The sequence below is a fragment of the Aythya marila genome (genome assembly GCF_965140915.1).
Source record: "Aythya marila genome assembly, chromosome: 21".
Taxonomy (NCBI): domain Eukaryota; kingdom Metazoa; phylum Chordata; class Aves; order Anseriformes; family Anatidae; genus Aythya; species Aythya marila.
The window spans coordinates 3,149,044-3,171,912 of NC_139062.1; the positions used below are offsets into that span (position 1 = coordinate 3,149,044).

The 22,869-nt window shown below is 41.1% G+C and overlaps 1 protein-coding gene across 1 annotated transcript; it reads left to right on the plus strand.

Moving 5' to 3' along the window:
- Positions 1 to 1,251: 1,251 nt before the first annotated feature.
- On the plus strand, positions 1,252 to 19,091 carry LOC309886380 (uncharacterized protein C1orf159). Its single transcript, XM_082777219.1, has 11 exons — positions 1,252 to 1,284; positions 2,401 to 2,517; positions 6,095 to 6,250; positions 6,396 to 6,486; positions 8,492 to 8,567; positions 10,474 to 10,578; positions 11,499 to 11,564; positions 12,900 to 13,034; positions 15,091 to 15,116; positions 15,437 to 15,467; positions 16,363 to 19,091. The coding sequence occupies exons 4-11, from the start codon at positions 6,415 to 6,417 to the stop codon at positions 16,458 to 16,460; spliced, it is 609 nt and encodes a 202-aa protein (XP_082633345.1). The 5' UTR covers positions 1,252 to 1,284; positions 2,401 to 2,517; positions 6,095 to 6,250; positions 6,396 to 6,414; the 3' UTR covers positions 16,461 to 19,091.
- Positions 19,092 to 22,869: the final 3,778 nt, after the last annotated feature.

Below are 22,869 nucleotides of genomic sequence, written 5' to 3' on the forward strand. Positions count from 1 at the left end.
ATAAGTTGTGGTTCTTCTAAACTATCTAGATTACAGAATTTGTAGAGTGTCATTTAGTTTTCACGTTTCAGCAGTTATATTAATATTCTGTAACTGAATATGAATGTAATTGGTAAATATTTTTATTCTTTATTACACTCAAGTAGGTCGCTTCTTAATGGAAAAATATTTTTTTTATGCTGTCCACAAATTTTCAAAGAGTTTAAATATTTTTGATTCTTTTATTAAAAAATAAAGTGATAGAATGATTTCTGTCCCCATTTGGCATCGCCTATAAGCTTTATAATTCAACCTTGTAACAAAATGTACTGTCCTGTCAAACTCAGAACAAATTGTAGTTCACTCTTCAAGAGCTCAGTAACTTTCTCTGCAGGAAGCCTTAGATCAGAAGCACGGCTTTTATCTTGCCAGCTGTTTCAAGTTTTGAGTTTTGCCAGGAGGCTCTGCCCTTTCTGCCACATTTCAGCAGTAATTAGTCAGGGTGAGGCAGGACGATGATAGCAGCGTGCTGAGGTGGGCAGTGGGTGTCATCCTGGAAAATGAGCGTTGCCCTGCGTTTCTCAAGGCTTCCTTGCGAGCCCAGTGCTTATCAGGAGGGTGTTATCAGGGTGATGCAAGGGGATGACATCAGGTTACTGGTGTGAGGTGGAGGGGCAGGGTTTGGCCATGCTGCAGCCTCTTTGTGTTCCTGTCCTGATAAGTGTTTAATACAACATTTAATCGTTTTGTCACGATAACTCCTACTTAGTATAAGGCTCAAGGGGCGAGCAGACTAGCCCTTGCTTCTCACTTGAACACCTTTTCCCCCCAAATTGACGTTTTTCGCCTCTGCTCAGCTCCTGAGCTACCTGCAGCCCTCCCCCCCCCATCCCTCTGGGGCGTCTGCGTCGCCCAGCAACCCTCAAAATGGCCGCGGCCGCGCGGTGCACGCCGGGAGTTGTAGTGCCTGGACCCTCCCATTCCTTTGCCCGTCTCCAGGCAGAGGACTCGCTTTCCCATGAGGCATCGCGCGCCAGGGGAGCGGCGCCGGCGGAGGCGCTGCGGGAGTGGGCTGAGGGAGGGGATTTACCTGCGGGGAGGCGGACACAGGTAGGGCGCGGCGCGGGGCCTGCTGGGACTTGTAGTTCGGCGCGGCGAGCCCGCTCGCTGGGCAACAGCGCAGCGGGCCGGCGGAGGAACTACAACTCCCAGCGCGCCGCGAGAAGGAGCGGGCAGGGCGCCGCCTGAGGGCGGGGGGTACGAAAGGGAACCTGCCGCCGGTGCTCCCGGGGGTCGCCCCCTGAGGTGAGGGGATGGCGGGGGGCGATGAGGGGAGCCCTGGGGGCTCTGCCCAACGCTGTTGGGGGTCGGGGGCGGGCAGGTGGGGGGCGAGGAGGCGAGGGGGGAGGCCTCAGGCCCGCTGCCGGCACCGGGCGCCCCCCTGAGGGCCGCTGGGCGCCTCCTGCCCCCGGCCTCGCCTCGTCCCCGCCGCGTTAATTGGGGTGTGTGTTAATTAGCCAAGGCGGCGGGTGGTGTTTCTGGCGGTCTGGGGCTGTGGGTGGGTTTTTGGGGCGTTTGTTTTCGTGGGTAAAGCCTCGATACGGCTGTGAAATAGGTATTAATTGGGCTGGTTTGGAGGGGGCAGCTGGTAATTTGGGGCCTCGAGGTGGTGGTGTGGCCAAGGGGGGCAGCGGCGCCCTGGCTGTGACAGAGAGGAGGTGACCGTCCCCTGTATCTGCTGTGGTGAGGCCAAACCTCAGTGCTGGGGAGGTTCAGGTTGGAAATGAGGAGATATTCCCACTCAGAAAGAGCAGTCAGGCCTTGGGACAGGTTCCCCAGGGAGGTGGTGGCATCACCATCCCTGGGGGTGTCTAAAGAAAGGTTGGACGTGGTGCTTACGGTCACTGTTTTAGTGGGTGACATTGGTTAGGAGCGTGACGGTTGGACCAGGTGATCTTGAAGGTCTTTTCCAACCTTAATGACTCACGTTTCCAAAAGATCATCCCCTGCAGTGTGTGGCTACGCCATGGGCAACCAAATTACACCATGGGCAACCAAATTACACCACTGTTCACCTCTGCTCACACTTCTAAAGACTTGTAACAGCAGGAGGTGTTACTGTGCGTTGACAGAGCAGCACATGTTGGCATTAACTACCGTCTCCTCTAGGTGTGTTCCAGGCATGTAACTGCTTTTGAAGCAAAGCCTAGCTCAGAGCAGGTAACTTCATTGTCTTGTGCAGGTGTGTCGTCTTAATTGTTGGTTGCTGGCGCATTATACAAACATTTGGATGTAAGGGCAGGGACAGTAGGTCTTTTCACAGGTGTATGGTAAGGAAGCTGGAAAAACAAGTCCTGCTTCAGCTTTAATTTAGGAAAGATTGTTGTAAGCGCAACCCGCATCTGTTCTTCTACCGTGCAGGTTTATTGTGAAACACTTGCAGTGTCAATGAGAAATTAGCAGTCAGCCACACATCATCAGCCTGCAGCATTACCCGAGGAAGATGCGGTGTTCTAGAGCATGCTTCTGAAGGAGCTGGTAAGTGAGAGCTTAGGCTGCTTTGTGAGTCTGCATTTTGACTTTTCTAATGCTCTGCTGTCTTATCACAACTAATTCAAGGTCACATCAGAATTAAGAAGCACCATGGCAGTGCGATGAAGGTGATACTGGTTTAAACTCTGATTTGCTAAGTGAATTGTAAAGCCACCTGAAATTTAGGCAATGCATCTTTTTACTGCTGTTTTTTTCCTTGTACTTGAAAAAATTGCCTTGCTCGTACAAAGCTCCTGCAACACTCAACGTGAGAGATACTGACAGTGCAACAGAGATAATAGATGCACAGCTGTATGTATCCAAGGTATAGACTTAAAGCTTCACTGAAGGACTTCAGATTCCAGGAGTGGGAGGAAAAAGTCATTGAGTGTTTAGTATTCATCATGAATTGCTTTCATTTTTTAAAAGGCAACGAGAGGAAGAGTTTACTTAGTGAATCTTGACATGCTTAGCTTATGTGTATTGTGGCATTTGAGACGCGAGTTGACAGTGATTTGAGATTTCTTTCTAATGTGGAGCTCTGGTGTGAAATACTAGTTTTAATTAAAATGTCTGTGTTCTCATAACTGTTGGCATCTCAAGCATAAATACGTTCTAATTTGGGCTCCAGTTTGTGCATGACATTATCTTTTTTTTTTCCTCCTTACTCCAAAGAGAAAACACTACCAAACATAAAACATTCTCAGAGCTTGCAAATTGTTTTGCTGCAAGTGTCAGATCCCGATCAAACTCGTGCTTAATTTAAATACTCAAACCTCATCTGTCTCATTCGAGGCATGGTTAGTCTTCAGTGTGTACTGAACATCTTAGAGGCTCTAGGGTTTTCACTTCCTAAAGTTTAAATTACGGTGAAATACATCATTCAGGTTGGCAATAAAGTGGTTCTGATTGACTTGTGGCTGGAAAGCAGTAAAATGGGTTGTTATTTCGGTGGTTTTGCAAGGGGAGAACAATTAACAGTACAAATCCCTACCTGAAGTTGCTTTCTTGTTTCAAAGTTCTGAGCTTGATTTATTCTTTGTGTAAGTCAGAAGCACTTTGCAGCCTTGCCAAGGTGCAGCACAATCGCTTTAGGAACACTAGATGTGTTTTTCATATTACTGCAAATAAAGAATATGGATGCTCAGAGCTGTCTGACACCTTTCACGGGCATTACCCTAAATGAAAAAGTAGCTGTCTAGCGTTACCTTCATGGCCTGAATTCTCCCTCTTTCAGACAGATGTTATTTATATATTATCTTAAGGGCTTGTAATTTTTCCTGGCAGAAAGCGAATCCAGCAGGATGTGAAGAAGTGGTTCTGGGACCTGGATTAAAATGTAAATTGAGCAAACCCAACATGAGTTTAATATGTTTGGGAGTTTGAAAGCAGTTTGTTCACTCCTGTCTTCCTTTTCCTGCATTCAAAGCTGGTTCAACAAACAATGTATATAGAAAGCTTAAATATTCTGTCTCTCACGGGGTAAAAAATTTGATTTGAGAGCAAATAGATCTCATGTCCTATTTCTCCTGGAACAGCTGCAGGACATGTGTTCTAGTTTGTTACAACCAGTAGTGGCTGTGAACAAATATCTGCCTGTAAATGCAGCAGGATTGTTGATTAGTATCTTAATTTATTTTCAGAATGGAAGTGTAACCAATATTGAACTCTTGCTGTGCAGCTATTTTAATTTACAAACAGGAGGATCGGGTGGCTAGTTTCCCAAATGCTTTCTTGTTTAGCATGACTTGCTCCTGAAAATAAATGGTTTTTCTAGGTAACAAGAATATGCTTGTTTAAACAAATGTCTTTTTCATCTTTGTTCCTCTAGTATTTACAGATATTATAATAGTAATTGGGTATTGACAAAAATCCGTGCATAGCTTCCAAAACAATTTATCAGCAAATGTCTTTACCGACTGTAACTATTTACCCCGGAGGATGTCTTTCTCAACCAAGAAGCGGTATCTCACTTTGAAGGTGGGTTGTAGTGAACTGATAGGTAATCAGGCAAGCTTTTAAAATCCATCCATCCGTATGCAAATCCTCGAGATTGTTTTAATGTTACTCTGCGGGAATGCCTTGAAAAAACCCTCAAGTTGTGTTACTTAACTTTTACTGCAGTAGAAGGGCATAAAAAAAAGAAATCACCCCATTTTTTAAAAGGTTAAATGCACAAGTTAAGGTTGCACCCATGTAAGCTAAAACAGATTTATCCAGAGCATTTATATAAGTGCTCTTATATTGCCGTGCACAAGGAAAGCTCTCTGTCAAACTGGATGAGTGCAGCGCCTGCATCAGCAGTCATTTACTGAGTCATAAGTGGCTTCTGTTCTGCTGAAATGTGCTCAAGAAGAAAGTGTTGCCTTCAAAGCTCTCAGCTAGGTGTTCTCGGCTTCTGGAGGTGCGCGCTGCGCTCCAGAGAGGTTGTCTCCTTTCATCTGCTGAGATGAGTTCACTTTTTTGTTAAAACAGGTGTTTGCATTTGAGGTATCTTGTCGCTTCGGGTATTGCTTTTTAAAAATATATATTTTCAGGCAGCGTTTTGTGAACCTAACTGTAGGATAGATATGTGTATCTCCATCCTTGCGATGTTTAAATCGAAAGGCATCGTGTCAGTGCAAGCTTTTCCTGCTCTCTTCAAATCCTCATTAGCTGGAGAAGTTACTTGTAACAGTAAAACTGGAGTGTGGCTTTCAGGATTTTCAGTCCTTGATCGTGAAGCTTTTAGCTGATTGCAGAGGATAATAAGGAGTTTTCCCACTGAGCTGGGCTAATCTTATTTTGAAGTTTAGGCACTGTGTGTTATACTTTAAGTGATTTTAAAAAAAGCTGAATGGAAATTAATCATAGGAACTGTTCAATGACTTCTTCAGCTAAACAGCTTGCCAAGGGTTACGATGCATAATTGAGAGTAATTTGAAATTCATCCACTGGATTTTTATTTGACAGAAATAGTGACAAATGTCAGTCTGTGAAATGACTCACTGAAGAGCTTTTCCCCACAGCTGAAGGCTGCCTTTCCTCTTATTACGCTCCAGAGAGAGGAAGTTGCCTGTCCCCTGTTTTATTTATTACAGGAAAGACTTTCTGAAGCTGCCAGGTATGCTAGCTGCGAGCACTGGGTGTGGTATCCAGCAGTGCATTGACCAGAGGCTGGGCAGGTGCTGCAGTGCTCAAGGAAGTGTCTGAACAATGCAGACCACGCATGACATGGCGCTCCTTAGCTTAGGAGAACAATTTCACAGGTGTGGGCCTTCTCCAGGTTGTGTGGAGTTATAGGTGGAAAGCGGAGGGGGAGCAAGGCTTGTAGCAGTGTTCTCTTCCACATTAAGGAGGTCTGTGTTCAGGCAGTTGAGAAATACTGCTTATTAGCAGACAGACTTCATTAATGCTTCATGGCTGTGCTGTCATGGGAAAAATTAATTGCGGTGTTGCCTTTTCAAAGTGGCGTGTGCTCTCTGTCCTGATACAAATCCATCACAGTTCAATGCTGCAGCCAGAGGAGGCTGTATCTGCGGGGAGGCTTATCAGTGGTGGTGCCAGGCAGTAACTGTTCTATTGCAATCACATTGATTTTCAGATCCTGGGTGTGGAACAGCCTCTGCGTGGCCCAGTTTGGAGCAGACTGATAAGGCTCCTTGTTCCTTAGCAACCGCAGTCTGCCATAGCCAGAAATCTGCCCTTCTGCAGCTGGAGGGAAAACTCTGAATGTCTCAAATCTGTGTCTTGAACCAAGGTAAGTCATCCCCCCCAGCATATTTAATTTAGAGGCCTTTGCAATCAAACAAAAGGAATGTCTTGGCAAAAGTTCCCTCGCAAAGGGAAAGCTTAACTTCTCTCATTAATAATTCATTCTAATTTCTTTCCTTGTTCTTGTGCAGACCTCTGTCTTTCCGGGGCATGGAGGTGCCATATGTCCTTCTCTTAACTAGGCTTGTAGCAGAAGTTGCCAGCAAATCTACTGAAAGTTCGGTAGGTACTTGATGTTTTTGTCGTGCTGGGAGCTATACGAACAGAAGGATCAGATTGCTTTCTCCTCACGTTGCAGTTTATGGAGGCTTTCTGATTAAACAGAAATGAACTATACTAGCAGTCATTAACCGAAGCGTTTACACGGGGTGAATTTGCTATGAGGGCTGATTGCCTGCTAAAGCACTGAATTCATCCCAGTCATATGCTTGTAGGCTAACAGGGATGCAACTGGCAACGCTTCACACCATGGAAAAAAAAAACAGCCTCATGATCGAGAAAACACTTGTCAAGCTGCTTGGTAGTTTTACTACAAATGCTTAAAAACATGGATACCAAAATGTGAACTTTTCAATTGACTGAGGAGCTCTGAAGCCAATTTTGCTTCAAGTCACAGAAAAAGGTCAAATATAAAAATTCTGCTTTCAGGAGAATCTGACCAGCAAAGTCTTAAGGTCTTAAGACTGTAATCTATAGGTCTTCTGGTTCTTTGCACTAGTCTACCTCCCCGTGATGTGCTAACAGTGTGAAGTCAGCCTTCTAATTTCAGTTTTGACTGTCCCGACTGTTTCTCCTGGTAGCTTTGATCTTTGTCACCGCTGGATTTGATGGATTTTGCTGATTAGCAGAATAATTCTGACTGTTCCATGTTGGGTACATCTAGGCTATTTATATGGCTGAATGTAGATCAGTTCTTGCTACTTCTGGCTGAGAATACTTCATCCTTTTTAAGACTGATTTGACTTACTGCATTCTTTAGTGGAATGTACCTATAAAACTTAAAGGCATAGGAGTCTTGTGGTTTATTTTGTACAAATTCAGAGGGAGGATATACCCAAGTCTTCACAGGATGGTAGTAATATCTGTCAAAAGAACCACTTTGTTTGTAACAACCATTTATCTCTAAGCTTCTGTCACAGCTTGTTGTAATTTGTAAATCATTTTGAAATAGGCTTTTATATAAAGAAACAACAGAAGTAAGCTCTACATGCCTTCAGGTTATGTGAAGTTACTCTTTTATGTTAAATGTTGAAGGAAGAAGCTTTTGCATCTCTGCTGGATTGCTTTGCCTTATGTAGATGTTATCATCAGTTGTAATATAGGTGTTCAATAAAAAGCGTGTGTTTGCCAGTCATTTTGCCAATAGTATGTCCCTCGTTTGAGTTCACTTCTAAGTACGTCACACGTGAAATTTCAGCTCCTGCTTTCCTAATAGTATTGGCATCCTAACGTTAATACAGCGTATTACTCTATATGTAAATCTACTGTAGTTTAAAGTCCTTGTAATGCTCTAAAGAAGTTTTGTGAGAAGAGATTTCAGTATAAAAGTAAAACTCTTCAAGATGAAGTGGAAGGGGACATAATTAGTGTAGTTGCTCAGAGAATTTGTGCAAGTCTCTGGTCAACAAAGGGGAATTAGCATCATCGTCCCCTTTATCTTCAGCACAAGGGCAACTTGCTGGGTTATTGTGACCTGGGAAATATCGAAGTATCTTCAGCTCTTATATGTTACCAGAAGGTACAGTGGTCTCATTTGATTAGCTATGATGGAAGTACTTCACCATGAGTATTTCTCTTGCTCTGCTGATTCCTACCAACCCTGTGTCCTAGTGACTGTTTCAGGGCTTGTTTCATCAGTGTGCAACCACTGTGTCTGCAGAAAAATGATTTCTGAGCACATCTGCTAGGGCATCTGGTGCTGTGGGAAGGATAACTCCATGTCTGAACTGTGCTTCACTGAAGAATTTAGCAAATATATTTCTAAATCAGTTTTCTGAGGCTTTGTCTAAGGACAACAGTAGTCCATACATTTGTTTTTGAAGTGTTAGTTTGGGCAGCAGCTGCTGTGTCAAAATCAGCTTAATGGTGCATCTAGCTTGTTCTCTCATAATGCTGCTTAATGCCAAAGGAAAAATGCTTAGTTCCCTATGTTCTCTGTAGATGTTCGTTGAATAATTTTTGAGAAGTTGAGGACTGTGGGAAATACGTTGTGATCTTTTTTCCTTAGGTTCCAGAAGCAGAATGTTGTGTGGATACGTTGGACTCAAACAGTTCCTGCCCAGTAACCAACCAGTGCAGTCCAGGTATAGTGTGTCATTGCTTAATTAAATTCCAGATTGTTTTTCACAGTTAAGACCAAAATCCAGCACGTTACTTTGTTCGTAGAAGAAAGAAAATAACTAGTTGAAGTTTCTGTTCCACTACATGTACAAGGTAATGCTGATTATGACTCTCAAATGTTATTCTCCTATGGTAAGGAGCATAGGTGGCTATTAATAAAGCTATATGCTTCATCTCTTTTTATTTAGCATGCAGTTGGCTTATGTAAGAGCTATTGGAAGTACTTAAAAGTCCATAAAATGGGCATAAAGAGCAAAACCACTGTAATGTATGTAAGGGAGCGGTAAGAATAGTTTCAATGTTGTCTAGTTAGCACAGAATGCCTCGTTCTTCCTCGTATAATTGAAGTAGAGGCTTTTCTTCCTAAATGGAATTTAAACTTTTTTTGTCATTCTTCAGCAATAGCAGAAGGATGATCTTTTTTTAATACTGCTTTGTTTAAAATTGGAGTGTAAAAGCAGGAAAAGGGCTTCAGAGCCCACAGTAACGAGAGTTAGTGATTTAAAAACTGGGACACGTTTCTGGGTTCAGTCGTTTCCTTGTGAAGGTTGTTAAAGCATTTTAAGCCTGTCTAATTTTGCTGCCTTGTTAGCTTTAACTGTTGCTTCATTACTGCATTCATTTCTGTTCCTAAATGATTTTAGACATGGCATAAACAATTGCCTCCAAGTTACAGGAATGCATTCTCTTAAGTCTTACTGTAAACTGATAACCTACCAAAATCTTTGGTGTCAGATAAGGGCCTTGGTGCTTCCTTCCTATTACCGTAGAAAGTCTTTGCCCTTATATTGGGTCTGTTTGTGTTTAGATTAAATGTCAGATGTAATTTATTACTGTGGGCATCAAATGTGCCGCTTCCCTCTAAGGAAAATGTAGTAGCAGAGCTGTTTTCAAATCAGCACCTTACTAATGGTTTGCTTTATGGGATAATTGATACCGGTTTGGCTCAAGGCTCTAGAGAACTGGATTTTAGCCAGCACAGTAAGTTTTTTGCTCTAAAATGTAGACTGTAATATGATCTAGTTGGAATATCTTTCTAATCTTCATGTCTTGAGTCTAAGCCTCAAGTGAAACCACCACAGCTTTATTTTATTAAGTGAAGTTGTTATTGAAGATGTGCCCTAACTTTTTTTCTTATCAAAGAGGTAGCAATATGTGCATTTAAACAGAAATTGAGAGACTGGAACATGGAAGACACTGAAGATGAAAGTTTAACCAGTTTCCAGCCTATGTGGTAGGGTGACTGATATAAAACACTCACCATCTGTCACAGAATAGTTTAAACAGGCTTGGGTTCTTCTTAAAGTGAAACAATTAGCACAATACTAGAGAACACTGAGGCACAGGAGAGATTGCATCACGTGTCTTTAGTTTGGCACTTTTCAGTTGATTGATTATGGGAACGGCAGCTTCTTTCATCCAGGTGTGCTTTCCTTAGCATCTTTGTCCCTGCCTACTTCAGTTTTTGCTCCTGTATATGACAATTAAGTTCTGTTTCAACAGTGTATGACCTCTGAAAATAAACGTAAGTGATGCTTTTTTTTTTTAGTGTTGTTGAGGGTAGTTACATATTGTTAAACACAGTGTTTTTCTCAAAGCATGAAGCAGCGAAAGGAGCTATGTTCAAATTGCCTTCTGTGAAGTTTTGTTTTTGCTTGTAACTTTCTCCATTTTGCCCCTTAAATGGTTATGTCTGTTCTGGAATAAACGCTTTAAAATGAAACCTCTGAACTTGTGGAGCTGGAGATGTTTGTAACTGGTAGACTAAACCGGTGGAATTTCTGTCACTTCGACCTCTCTCTAAAGATCAGGAAATATCTCTGCTGCTTTTGTTGTTTTCAAGCATCTGTACGCTTTGTTCTTATGCAGGTTGTTACAGACGGTGGAACGAGGATGGGAGTAGCAGCTGCATTAAGTGCAAAAATGAAACTCTTCCTGTTGCATCTTCTCACAATCTGACTGATTGCAGAAATGGTGAGTCACTTATCCCGTTATTTTGATGGGTGTCTTTTGGTACTGAGGTCTCTTCTTGCATGTGTTGTCCAAAAAAGCTGTTCAAGAAGACATCAAGTGTTGCAAAGTTTTCCCCCTGACCTCTCCCTTTGGAAAAGGATTAATTTTTCAGAGTCCTAATGCACATTGGAGGCTTTGAACCTATAAATATATACCTATATAAAACCTATAGAAGCTTTGGAATTCAACTGTCAGAAACCATTCAGTCTGGTGGAACCATTCCAGAATCTAGAAGAGAAAAGAAGTCAGAAATCTTGTATATTAGGCTACCTCATCTGTGAAATTGAATGCAACATCTTAAGGAAAAAGAAGAAAAGATAATTAGGCCCCATGTAAGCTCTTAAAATAAAGTCCATAACATCAAAATGATTAAAGTTACAAGCTAGGACCTGTATCAAATAAATACAGTGAACACTGAATTCTGTGCATGCTTTAATCTCTGCTGTCAGAAAAAGGCATTTGCTGTAGGCGTTTGCTAGGGACTTTTCCAGAGAACAAAATAGCTCAGGCAGTACTTGAGCTCCTTGAAAAATCTATATTGAGAAGGCCAGATTCGTTTTGTACGTGTGGTTTTTGAGAGGTGAGATCTGTTCAACTCCTCCAAAATTTTTTTAGTGCAAGAGACAAGAAACTTGATCTAAGCCGTTGAGAAATGCACCAATGAATTATTCTCTTTGGACAAATGATGAGTATGATGATGCCCTTTTACTTTCTTGGAATTCTTAAAGGTGATACTAAGAATGTTTGCTTTTTAATGGGAGAAGTCAGGATTCTTGTACAATTTCAAATAATTACTAAGAAATATAATAGCCTTTCACTAAGTTTTTCAACAAGTATGTAGCTTTTACCAGATTTTACTTTAAATTTTTTTTTTATTACAGCTGGTATCAGAGGGATGAATTTCCAAATGAATATAAGCACCGTAACTCCTTTCATGCAGAACATAGGTGAGTGGCTAGAAATAATGATCAGATGCAGGCTTCATAATTATTCACTGCATACCAGCACTTCCATGACATGGCTTTTGGAACAAGTTGTAAAATACTTATTTCTGTAGGACAGGTTTTATTCCAAAGGTGGCAGCCATTCTTGCTTGTTCTGCCTTGCTTTAAACAAGAATCTTTTATTAAGTTTTAAAGCTCAATTTTGAAGTAACTGTATTTTACTGTATGTTCTTTCATCCTGTCCTAGTGATTTTTCAAGAGGCTTTCTGGTACAGATTGAGATGGTTATTTATGAAACCCTGTGACTTGAATTTTGAAGCTTATGCGGCAATTTGTTGTCTAATCCCTAAAAGAAACATGTAACACCTGTTAAGTGTCTAAAAAAAAAATGATTAGCCTTTCTCTAGATTGATTTTCATGTTTTTTAATCATTGCTGGCCAGTCACTTCTATTTAGTCTCCTAAAAATACTTCAACACGGGTGAAAATAATGTAGGTTAGGAATATTTTAGATATCCTACTGAAGTGAGCAATGATGGTATGTGATGCCAAATGATTTGCTATTATACATGTAGGGTGGGTGCTTACAACCAGTGCTCTTAAAAAGGAAAGCTAAACAGCCATGTCAAACTTGGGTGCTGCTGATCCCTTTCAAATATTTGTCCTGTAATGTGCATATACTTGAAGCATTTATTGCTGTTTAGACTGGACTTCTCAAGCAGAGCTTGTCTGAGATCTGTTTTTCCAGTTTGTCTGCAACAAGATCATTAGCAACTTTTTTTTCCTAAAATACCTGCTCTTTTATATCATAACCTTAAATAAAGCAACAGTAAAATATATAGGCATTTTTGGAGGTAGGAAAGGGGGGAATAGAGGTAGAGGGGAGCACCTCTTGCTACTGTCTGCCTCTTTGGGATAGTTTCTATATCAGTCATTTGTGGAACACACAATGCTGTGTGTACTGTACTGCTTGTGTAATGTCTGTTGACAAGTTCTGTCTTTATTCCTTAAGTGAAGTCCCCTAAAATAACAATAGTAGTGTTGAGTGCCTGCCAGCAGTGGTTGTGGAAGTTACATAAAAGAAAAAGAATAATGGATTAAAAATGTCTGTCTTCAGGAAAGTAAAGACTAAGACACTTTTGGGGTTGGAATGAGTCTGGGGAAATTGTTCATATAATGAAATCAGCATTGGATGTTTCAGTGAGATCTGTCTTTATTTAAAGAAAAAACTACACCACCTCTTCTGTAAATGTGAAGAAGCTGATCTGTATCTTCTGCTAAACTCTATTGTTAGAACAGATTTCTAGTGAGTAACAGTCTTTCCTCTATTTTTTTTCAGGGGGCCCAGAAGTGGCAGCCTCTCTCATTTTAGGGACATTTTTCATCAGTTTATTCCTGATTCTGTCTGTTGCTTCTTTCTTCTACCTCAAACGTGCCAATAAGCTTCCTAATGTTTTCTACAGAAGAAACAAAGGTAAAATACCTCTAAGTAATTGTGCATTTCATCTCAACTGTTCTGACCTTTGCTTGGTTTCTTAAAGCACTGACGTGAAGTTTAAGGGGTTTTTAACCTATATAGCTACTATCATCTCTTGTTTATCTAAAACAGTGTTAACTAATGCAACATTTTTCTTGCTATGTGCTTACAATAGCGTTATGTTTTCATTGCAATGCAGAGGACGTCTGTTCTCAGTCTAAGCATGCCTAGGTGCATATTAGACAGTATCTCTCACTAACCTAGGTGTTTCTGTAGCTTTCAAAGATTTGCTGGAGTACTATACTTGACGTTAGTTGTCACTGAATGCTAGGTATCTGATTTTAAAAAAGATATCTAGGCTTCTTGCTTACAGGGCATTTTCAGACAACTTGTGCATTTCAAGACACAAGATGTCAGACACGTATAAAGCCTCACAAAAAGCTGTTTCTTCTTGATTTAGAGCAAAGGAAACCGTAGCACTGAAGGGTATCATATTTACCAGAGATGTGTCAGCAGCAGGAGAAAGGGAGTGGAGTTTGAGGTTCCCTGTTATTGCACTACTCAGTCATCTGTGTTTGCCCTCTCAATGCAGGATCTCCCGGGACTTGGAAAGGCAACTGCCTGATGTGTTGGGTTTTTGTCTTTTTCTTTTTTTTGAAGTAGACACCCAGAGCTCTTCTCTTTTTAATGTGATTCATTCTTCATTTCTTTAGTTCATGTAACTGAGAAATGAAGCCGTGTAACTAAAATGCAAACAGCTGAATTCTTTGTGCCAAAGTGATTTCAGAATAGATAGGGAAAGAACACCTGGGGTGTTCTTAGCCATAGGGCAGTAAGATTTTTATGCAGAAGAGTGGCTTTTTCAGATGCTTCATTTTTAGTGAAGTGGTTCAGTGTCTCCACACTTGTTTGGTCTTCAGTTCCTGGTAGTTGGTGAGCAAATCCTGCAGAAGGTGACGTCTGCGTTCTGCCTGGTGTTTTGAATGAAACTGAGGCTCATTTGAGTGTCCATCTCACTCCTTCTACTCAATTTCTTTGAATCATTCCTATGACAACCTCCATCACTGCATTTGCTGTGTTAGAGCTCCTTCTGTTGAACAGAAAGCTGTTTACTGGTTAGGTGTGCTAAACACAGACCTCCTGTAATTTTCATTGATGTCTTGCATGACAAGTCCAGGCTTTCCTATTCAATAGAAATCTTTTTTTAAAAAAAAAAGGGGGGAAAAAGATGGGTGGAGCAATCAATTCTGTTGTTTGGCTAAGAATGCTGCATCTAGCCCTAGCAACCTAGTGGCATGCCACTGTGGTGTTGCTTCGTGTAGAAGTATGCAACAGTAGATACCTAACGTCTGAATTGATCGGTGCTACAGGAGCTGCCAGTATCCTACTGACTGTCAAATTGAAACCTCTAGGTTGCTTTTGCATGTGTCTTCAAGTAAACTTCGCTGGGACAAGATTCTACCTCGGTTTTTAAGTGTGACAGCAGAGCTCTGAGGCTTCAGTGATACTGACTTCCTCGTTTTGTATTGATAGTTCACTTTGGTCCAGCAGGTTAAAGCATTCACATCCTTCTTTGAAGGAGAAGCATTAGAAATATTTATCTGGCTTGTTAACGCATCAGCTTTCATTCTGTCTAGGCGATTATTACCATGTGCCCCATAAAGGTAGCAACCTCTTGTAGAAAAGGGCTGTATCTTTCACTGCTCAATCACTTTTTAACATTCTTTCTCTGTTAGCTGTCTCAAGGTGCTTTTTATTCCTACTGAAGCTTCTTCATATTGAAGAGATACTGCTGTGGTTACTTTCTTAAAAAGCAAAACAAGTCGTTCTTGGAGACCTTTGCAGCCCTTTATTTCAAATCTTGAAAAGAGTCCTACAGACAATGTATCATACTAATGGGATTTCTGAATGTTCTGATCTGTTTTGGTGGTCTTTGATTTTAAAAAAAGTATTGTCACAATAGAACTATTCTGTTGCAGACATACATTTTTTAAAAAAACTAGCAAGTCTAGCCTTCTAGATTAATGATGGTTAGTCTGTCTTTCTCTTTCAGCATCTGTTCTCCAGCCTAGTGAAACAGTAAGTAAATTCTCTCCTTCCGATAAGAACAAGCAAACGTAAGACATGAAGTAAACATTAAGGTGAAGTTGCAACAATTCGTTAAGGAGCTACGTAATCTGATGTATGAGAAACAAGTGAAAATGAGATGTTTGGGGTAACTGGGAAAAAGTGTGAAAGATGAATACTCACCATATGGATTCTGTTGAGTTACTTTCTCTAAGAAAGACTATGTAAACAGTAAATATTGTTGGAACCTTAAAATTTCCTGTATATTTTTTTGAATAAAAGACTGAATAATAAGATGCTTTCTTTGACATGATCATTCTTCTGTTATGCAGGCATCCATGATACCTCCCCCTACTTCTTCAGGTGAGGAATTGTTCTCTGGGGCATGCTGCTATAAATATTTTACCTTTTAGCTTCCCTTTTGTGCGTTTCATTACTGAAAAGCAGGCAAACTGTGTCAAAATAATATGCTAAGAATGATATGCTTTTTACAGCAGGTGAAAGTGATTACTTGTAAGGCCTCGTTTAGAACTGTGGACTCTGTTGGGAGCACAGAAACCAAATGAAGAATATCCAGATCTTTTTGATGGGATTTATTGCTTTAATTAATGTAGGCATACAGTACTGATGGAGTACTTTACTTTAAAATAGATCTTCAACTTCTCAATTCTAAGAAAAGAAGCCTTACAAGTAGATGAAAAAATACTTTTCAAAGAGTATTGCAGTCTGGGACTCATTTTCAGGATTGGAATCTTCTTCACAATGCCAGGCTGGTACATTTTCAGGCTCACTGATTTGAAGCACATCAATTTCTTGAAACAAGCGACACAGACTGTTTGGAATATACCATTTTTTTTGTGTTTGTGGCATATGGGTTGTTTGTTCTCTTTGAGAAGGTAAGCTTCTAATAAGCATGGGACTTTGTAAGAAATATATTTCTGCCTGAAAAATTAAACAGTAGCTTGTCTCAGTCTTCTTCCCAAGTCTCCATAATTTCAACCAATAAATATTACTGGGAAGTTCATGCTCTAATGTACTGTTTTAGACCAGATCTTCATAATCCAATAGCAAAAAAATAGCTTTTTGGTGGACTTCTGTTTGTGTTTCTTTTAGGTTTGTCTTTTTTGTTTTTCTTTTTAAGGCACAGAATGACTTTAGCCACTCAGGAATTGTTGGATGGCATGTGGTGGTATGAATTAGTGATAAAGGCATGCTTTTGCAGCAGGTGCTAATGATGTTTCTGTGCCCACTCTTTCAGTTCGGAAGCCACGATATGTCAGACGAGAACGGTCGCTAGTGACGTCTGCATCTGCTGCTATCATCTCTTCTTCTGAAACCAGGGTCAGCAATGTGTAGCATTCATTCTTGACCGAGGACTTTATAACTGCTCACAGTGTCGAGAAGAAACTCTACTGAATCTACTGAAGTGCCAGGAAAATATCGCAAGCAGCTGACCTAAACGGAAGCCAAATTACTGTGTCGAAGGGTTTGTGCCAAATGTTAACAGAGAAATGAACTAACGCAAAGATACCGAAGGCAGGATACATCCAGTTCTGTGAACTGCTTTGGTGATCTTGAAATGCACTATTCCAGCTCTGTGGTTTCATTTGTCTCCCACAGATGCTATGTTTAATCTTTAAAGAATCTGTCTGTCTTTTGGTACGCTTTCAGTTTTGGCAAGTTCTTCCCGTGTTGTGATGTGTTCTGTGTCCCCAGAGCTGAATGTCTCGGTGCTGCAGGCCAACACAAAATACTGGGAGTACTCAAGGATATGGAGCTGTTTGAAGGACCTACTTGTAACAGTTAACACTAAGTGCCACTGCTTTGATGTTTTAGGACAATATAACAATACTTAACATGCAGTATCTTTTTGAAGCAAAAAAAAAAAAAAAAAGGCCTTCTGGAGCATCTTCTTCAGCCTATGACGTAGCTGACCCTGGTTTTTAACTGTGACTATAGACCTGCTATCCAGATCCTGTTGTCCTTGATACTTCTGAAAGCTGTGGTTTATATAGGCCTGTTCCTACAAATTCTCACACTTTGGAGGGTTTTCAGATGACTTCAGCTAAAATAAGGACTAATAGAATTAAAAAAAACATTTGCTATGGCTTTGCAACTGATAGGCTGCTATGCCTGTCCTGCAAAGACCGTCTCCACTAATTTACTTCCTTCAACACAGCAGTCGAAGGGAAACCAAAAGTCCTGCAGGGTATCTGTGTAGCTATTAGACATGTCACTGAGTATCAAGATGAGCTGGAGAAGCCAGGTGAATTTCTCCCGATGCAATAAGGGGTTTCTTTTGTCAAGCCCTACATTAACATGCCTGACATCTGCAGGCCAGCACCTTATGGCAGAGTCCTTGTTTAAAGTGCCAGCCTAAGTAGCCCCCGGTCTCAGGTGCTTGTTCTTGCCCATCTTATGCCAGCTGAGTAGCCATTTGATCAGGAAATTGAAGGAGCTATAAAATAACTTTCTTGGCTAGGTTCTCTCACCAAATTGGTTCCTGGCATGGTTAAATCTGTTGCCATGTGAACGCTTATATCAGCACAATGGGCACAGTAGTATGGGCATGAGAGTGGGTGACTGGGGAATGACTGAAAAACCTGAGGTTGCTAAATTGGTTGAAGCATTGCTGCTACCATATGGGAAATGATTTCTAAGCAGCTTGTGCATTCCCACCTACCTGTGTTGCCTGTCTTGGTGCAGCAGGAGCTCTGTTATGGGTCGGTACTCCTAAAATAAATTATTTTGAAGCTTTTCACCATCAGCCAGTGGCATGAACATAATGGTCAGGAACTGGAACAGTCAGTTCTCTTCAGAAAATGTGAACAGAACTGTCTTAAGCTGATGTGATACCCATATGGAGAGTGCAAACCTTGTGATCCAGTTCCTTCTATCTGAGGTTGAAAGCTTATTCAAAGGCAGAGGAACAGAACTGGGATGGGCAGGGATATGAATTGTACTAGATAGGCCTGTTCTTGTATAAATTTCTGTGCAGTTGTATGTACGGGCAGAGATGCAAGTACAAGGTAACAAGAGCTCTTGTAGCATCAAACAAGCTAGGGCAAAGACTGGGGATAAAGAACAAACCATGAAGAGGCACCCCACCCCCAAGGAAGCAAGGGGTGAACAAATAAAATACCAACCAACCCTGAATTACTGCATGGAGAAACCGAAGATCACCTTTCTGTCACAATGATGTTATCAAGCTTTTTGTTCTACTGGGCAAAACTAAAGACAGCAGACAATGCCAGTTGAGACACTTGGCTTTCAATACGAAATGTGCTTAGAGTTCCTATGTTCCCAGTTCAGGAAGTGGCAGTTCTGTCTCTGTAATTTTGATGTCTTTTTTTATCTTTGTGCTGCTGAGATTTTTCCACAGGTAGAAATTGTTTGGAGGTCATAGGTTTTTCTTGAACTTAGTTGCTGAATATTTTCTTAACCTTTAAGGAAAAGGAGTAACTATGCAAATAATACAATGCCAAGAAACTGCACCTTTTGAAAGCAGGGAGGTTCTGCTTGCAAATCTGTCAATGATCGTGCATCCTTGTATTGCTTAGTTGCTAAAGTATTCTTTCTCCACATAAATTATTGAAGGATCATTCATGTCATTGTACTGTCTGAGCTCTATCTTACCATCAAGTGCATATTGTAACTGAGTTCAATGTCAAGTGTTTAATGCTCTAACTTCTGTGTGGTCATGTCTTTCCTTAATGATAGCATCTTTTCCCCTGTTTGTATTCCTTCCTCCAGCAAACTCCTTAAATGCAGCAGATAAACTTCACCATTTTTTGTTTCAGGAACTTTTCAGCTTTTGGTTTTGCTGTCTGACTGTCTGATGCAGTGGACTTGTGATCTAAACAGTTTTTTACTCATTTGCACTGTCAATTTAAATATATGATGTGTTTTGGTTTCCGTCTCCCTCCAAAATAACATATAAAATTGGCTTTAATGAACCCTGATATTTAATGTATTTGTGTATTTTTAAATTGTGCCAAAATAAACATCTTTTGAGCTTTTGTAATGACTGTGCAGGTCACTTGTTTCCTTTTCAAGCACAAAATGAAGGGAGCAAAATTAACACCTAAAGCAGATCATTGTTTCAGCTCATATGGCGTGTTACCTCCACCAGAACTGAAACTTCAAATACCAAAAAAGGGAGAGGTGAGTCTGAATGATCCTGCCCAGTTCTACAGTAGGATAGCCAGGCTGTTCATCTGCAGCTCGTCTCTTTGCACCTTGAAGTAATATTTTGAGTAAGTATTTGTAATGGTATATAACAACATGACAAAAGCAACTCATAATAATTACCTGTAGTATGCCAAAGTAACTCTTCAGCAGAGAAGGCAGCTTTAGTAAATGACTTTTTTTTTTTTTTTGATGCTGAATATTTAAGAACACTGACAGATAGCAGGTGCAGCAAGAAAAGTCTAAAAGAGAAGGCTACTAAACAGTGCCAAACGTACCAGAAGTTGAGATCATCAAGACAATAACATGAATTGAAGGGAAGGTGATGGGTTTGGGGATTCTTGGTCTTCCACATCTTTGCTTTGGAAAAAAGTGTTTGTTATTCCTTCCTCTTCCTTCCCCTTCCCTCTTTGGGTACTTGGTACTGTTGTTGGGCTTCTTTTACTTCCTTACTCTTCATTCTAATGTATCTTGTGCTCTTAACTGCAGTTGCCAAAACAATCTGCAACAACAAGAGCTGAGCCAAAGGAAACCGGGATGCTGAGCCGTACAGCCTGAAACACGGGTAGTTAAATTTGGCAACCCTCTTTTCCCTCGCAAAACGAGTTGAGTAGCCTCACGCGTGAGAAAGATGCTGCTTTTAGTGAGGCATGCTGATGGGGAAGGCTAAGCCAAGTGCTTTAATGACTACTGTGCGTGCACTATGAAAAGTCTAATAAGCTTGGTTGTCAGAGCCAAGGTGACAGCGTAACACACGAGGAGAAATTGACCTGGAAAATTGTCCCAGTGGGAGAGGAAGACTTGAAAGTGGATTTGTCAGTTAAATGGGCTCTGACCACCGTGCACACCAAAATATAGCAGCCTCTGGGAAGAGGAAGTACTGAGTGTCCTTGCCTCTGTGCCATTAGTCACCTGGCTGCATCCGATAGATGAAATTGGCAGTAAGTGAACTGGGGAGAACCGTAAGTGGCTGTGCAGCAACAGGGAACAATTCGAGGCACATTTTGCACACCTGAGAGGAGCTGTCTCTCAGACATGACACTGTCTGAAGGTGAGTGCGCCACAGATGGAAGGCTGTGGCAATCATTTCTCAAAATCACAAGTCTAAAACCTCGTGTTTCATTAAAAATCTGATATCCAGCTATAAACCCTCCAGCAGGCTGGCATCGTGCACGAAGAATGGAACAGGATGACATCGTATACAGATACTCTGAAGTATTTTGTCATACAGCTGATATGTACAAACTGTATGAAGTATGCTAAATTAAGTGATAACACTATGTACAAACAGAATAACTTAGGTCCAACCCACATTCATTTAGGTATTAACAAAATCTCATGGAATTTGTCCTTAGGTTTCTTCTCATATCTTCCTATGCATTTTTTTTCCTTCTCCTTCCCCCTGCGTCTGCCTCCATCCTCCATCCAAAGCTTATTGGGAGCATTGCGTGGAAATACACCTGGGGCTATGGGTTCAAGCCTGTACCTTTGTGTGAATAAGTTTTGAAGGCTAAAAGCTTTTAAACCACAGAAGAAATAGAAGGGGAGTGGGGGGAAAATAGCGTGGGTGGGTGGTGAGATGGGGCTTAGGTGCTAATTGGGGAAAAACGAAGAAGATTTTTGCACTCTTTGTCCTTCTACGGTTACACAGGATGTGGTCTGACTTGCGTGGGCACAGAGAATGTAAGAGTGAGAAAGAATGCTTCAATTGCCACAAAAACTTGAGCCTCTTGACTTGAGATCTGCAGATATCTGGGTGGTGAGATCCAGCTGTGTGTGACTGTGTGGAAACGCTGTCTGCTACAAATGGCTGAGCTTAGCAGGAAAGCGTAGCTCTGCTGTGGCAAGCCAGTGCCTGCAATGATGTGATAGTAGCTTCAATTAAAAAAAAATAAAATCTGGTCCAAGTGCAACTTTTTAATTTGGTTCTGTTATTTTACGTTGTTTGAAGGAACACTCTTAAGATATAGTCACTATCTGACGTGTGCTTGTGCTGCTTTTGCCACCAGCACAACTTGACACGTCTAGAAGCTGCTTTGCATTTTTGTCATTTATTTTTAATGCTTCCTGGTGAGGAAAATGGTGAAATGATATAGTGTTTGTTATTTTAATAGCCTTGCCATATTTTTTATTGTGAGCACTATTCACATAATCGCATTTCTTTTTTTTTTTCAGGTGATTTCTGTTCCTTTGGCAAAGCGTTAAAAGTATTTTAAAACCCCAATTTCAATAACAAGTGATGCAGCTCCGAGGTATTTGCTGCAAATGATTAGGTCTTTATCATTTAGGTGACTGTAGCAGGACTAATATGGACGGGTTTAGGCGTTAGATCTGTCATACTCATTTTAGGATGGCTGTCGTTTATAAACAAGTCATCTGTTTTGTTGCAGTTTGACATCCATCGGAGTAGAATATTCTCTTCTGCTTCTCAATCCCCGTCCCCGCAGGAATGCTGTCAATTGGAGTGGAGTGTTTGGCTTCCTAAAACACTCGGGCTCTTCCAAAACATTGTAGTGTAGTTCATCAGCTCGTCAAGTTTACTGTGACTTGATGTCAGCGCTCGTAAGACTTTGTCTCTGAATTTCTGATGGCAATTACTCCCCTTCAAATGCCAACATGGAACTGTTCTTTCCTAGAACACGATCTCTTCTTAAAAACTTAAGCCTCATTCTGCGACTTTCTCCCTGTGATCTTGATTGTGTTCGTGCTTCGGGTCCCCAACATACAGCCAACATTTGCACCCACTCCTTATGATATGAAGAATTCTTAGACCTAAGTGAAATCTGAGCTTTTTAGTGTGGATAAGAGAAAGGGAGACCCAGAAAGAGTTTATTTTAAATACGTGTGCATGTTTGTAAACTGAAGCTAACTTTAAATGGTGCTTAAACAATTTTTGGCAGAGCTTAAAAAAAAAAAAAAGCAGAAATATTTTTAGTGGTAATTATGCTGAAGGTAACAATTTGGGAATAGGTTAACTGTGGAGATAGATCTTGTTTGCATTCAACTTTATGAATTACATAATGAACGGCTGCTGAATAATGTATTGAGAAGTTAGTCATAAGAGTTGTGTTCAGGACCTTAGCTGGCTGAGGGCGCTTGCCATTAGATATTAGGGAAATTTTTAGGGAAAAAAAAGCTTTTCATCAGCACCTGCTGCTGATTCAAGTAAAGCCCAAACCACTGCTGACTGCAGGCTTGTGCTGCCTGATGTTGGGTGTGAAAGGAGCGTGCCAGTCCACTTCCACTCAGGCACCCAGGTCTGGGATGTTTGCTGGTTTGGTTGATATTGCCACCGTGTGCCAAACTGCAGATGCTTCTGTTGAACCTTTCTGGCTTGATGTTCTTCTCTCCCGTGCCCCAGCCTACCTGTTCTGTGCCATAACTCCAGCAACCCTTGCCAAAGGACAATGATGCTGAAATACACCTTGAGGTTATTCCATCCTCAGAAACGGGAGCTGTGTTACGTGGCAGCAGCTGTGTGTGTTCTGTTCTGCTTGCTATAATTTGTCCAAAAGGAGGACAGCAGTTTTTTTTCTTCAGGCCAGGCCCCGTTCGAGTGAAACAGATGGAAGTCTGA

What these genes read in the sequence shown, in the direction of transcription:
- LOC309886380 (XM_082777219.1), top strand. Translation starts at nt 6,415, where the DNA reads ATGGAGGTGCCATATGTCCTTCTCTTAACTAGGCTTGTAGCAGAAGTT. An exon ending in TCTGACTGATTGCAGAAATG is followed by an intron (nt 10,579 to 11,498) that starts GTGAGTCACTTA and finishes TTTTTATTACAG; the next exon opens with CTGGTATCAGAGGGATGAAT. An exon ending in TTTCTACAGAAGAAACAAAG is followed by an intron (nt 13,035 to 15,090) that starts GTAAAATACCTC and finishes TTTCTCTTTCAG; the next exon opens with CATCTGTTCTCCAGCCTAGT.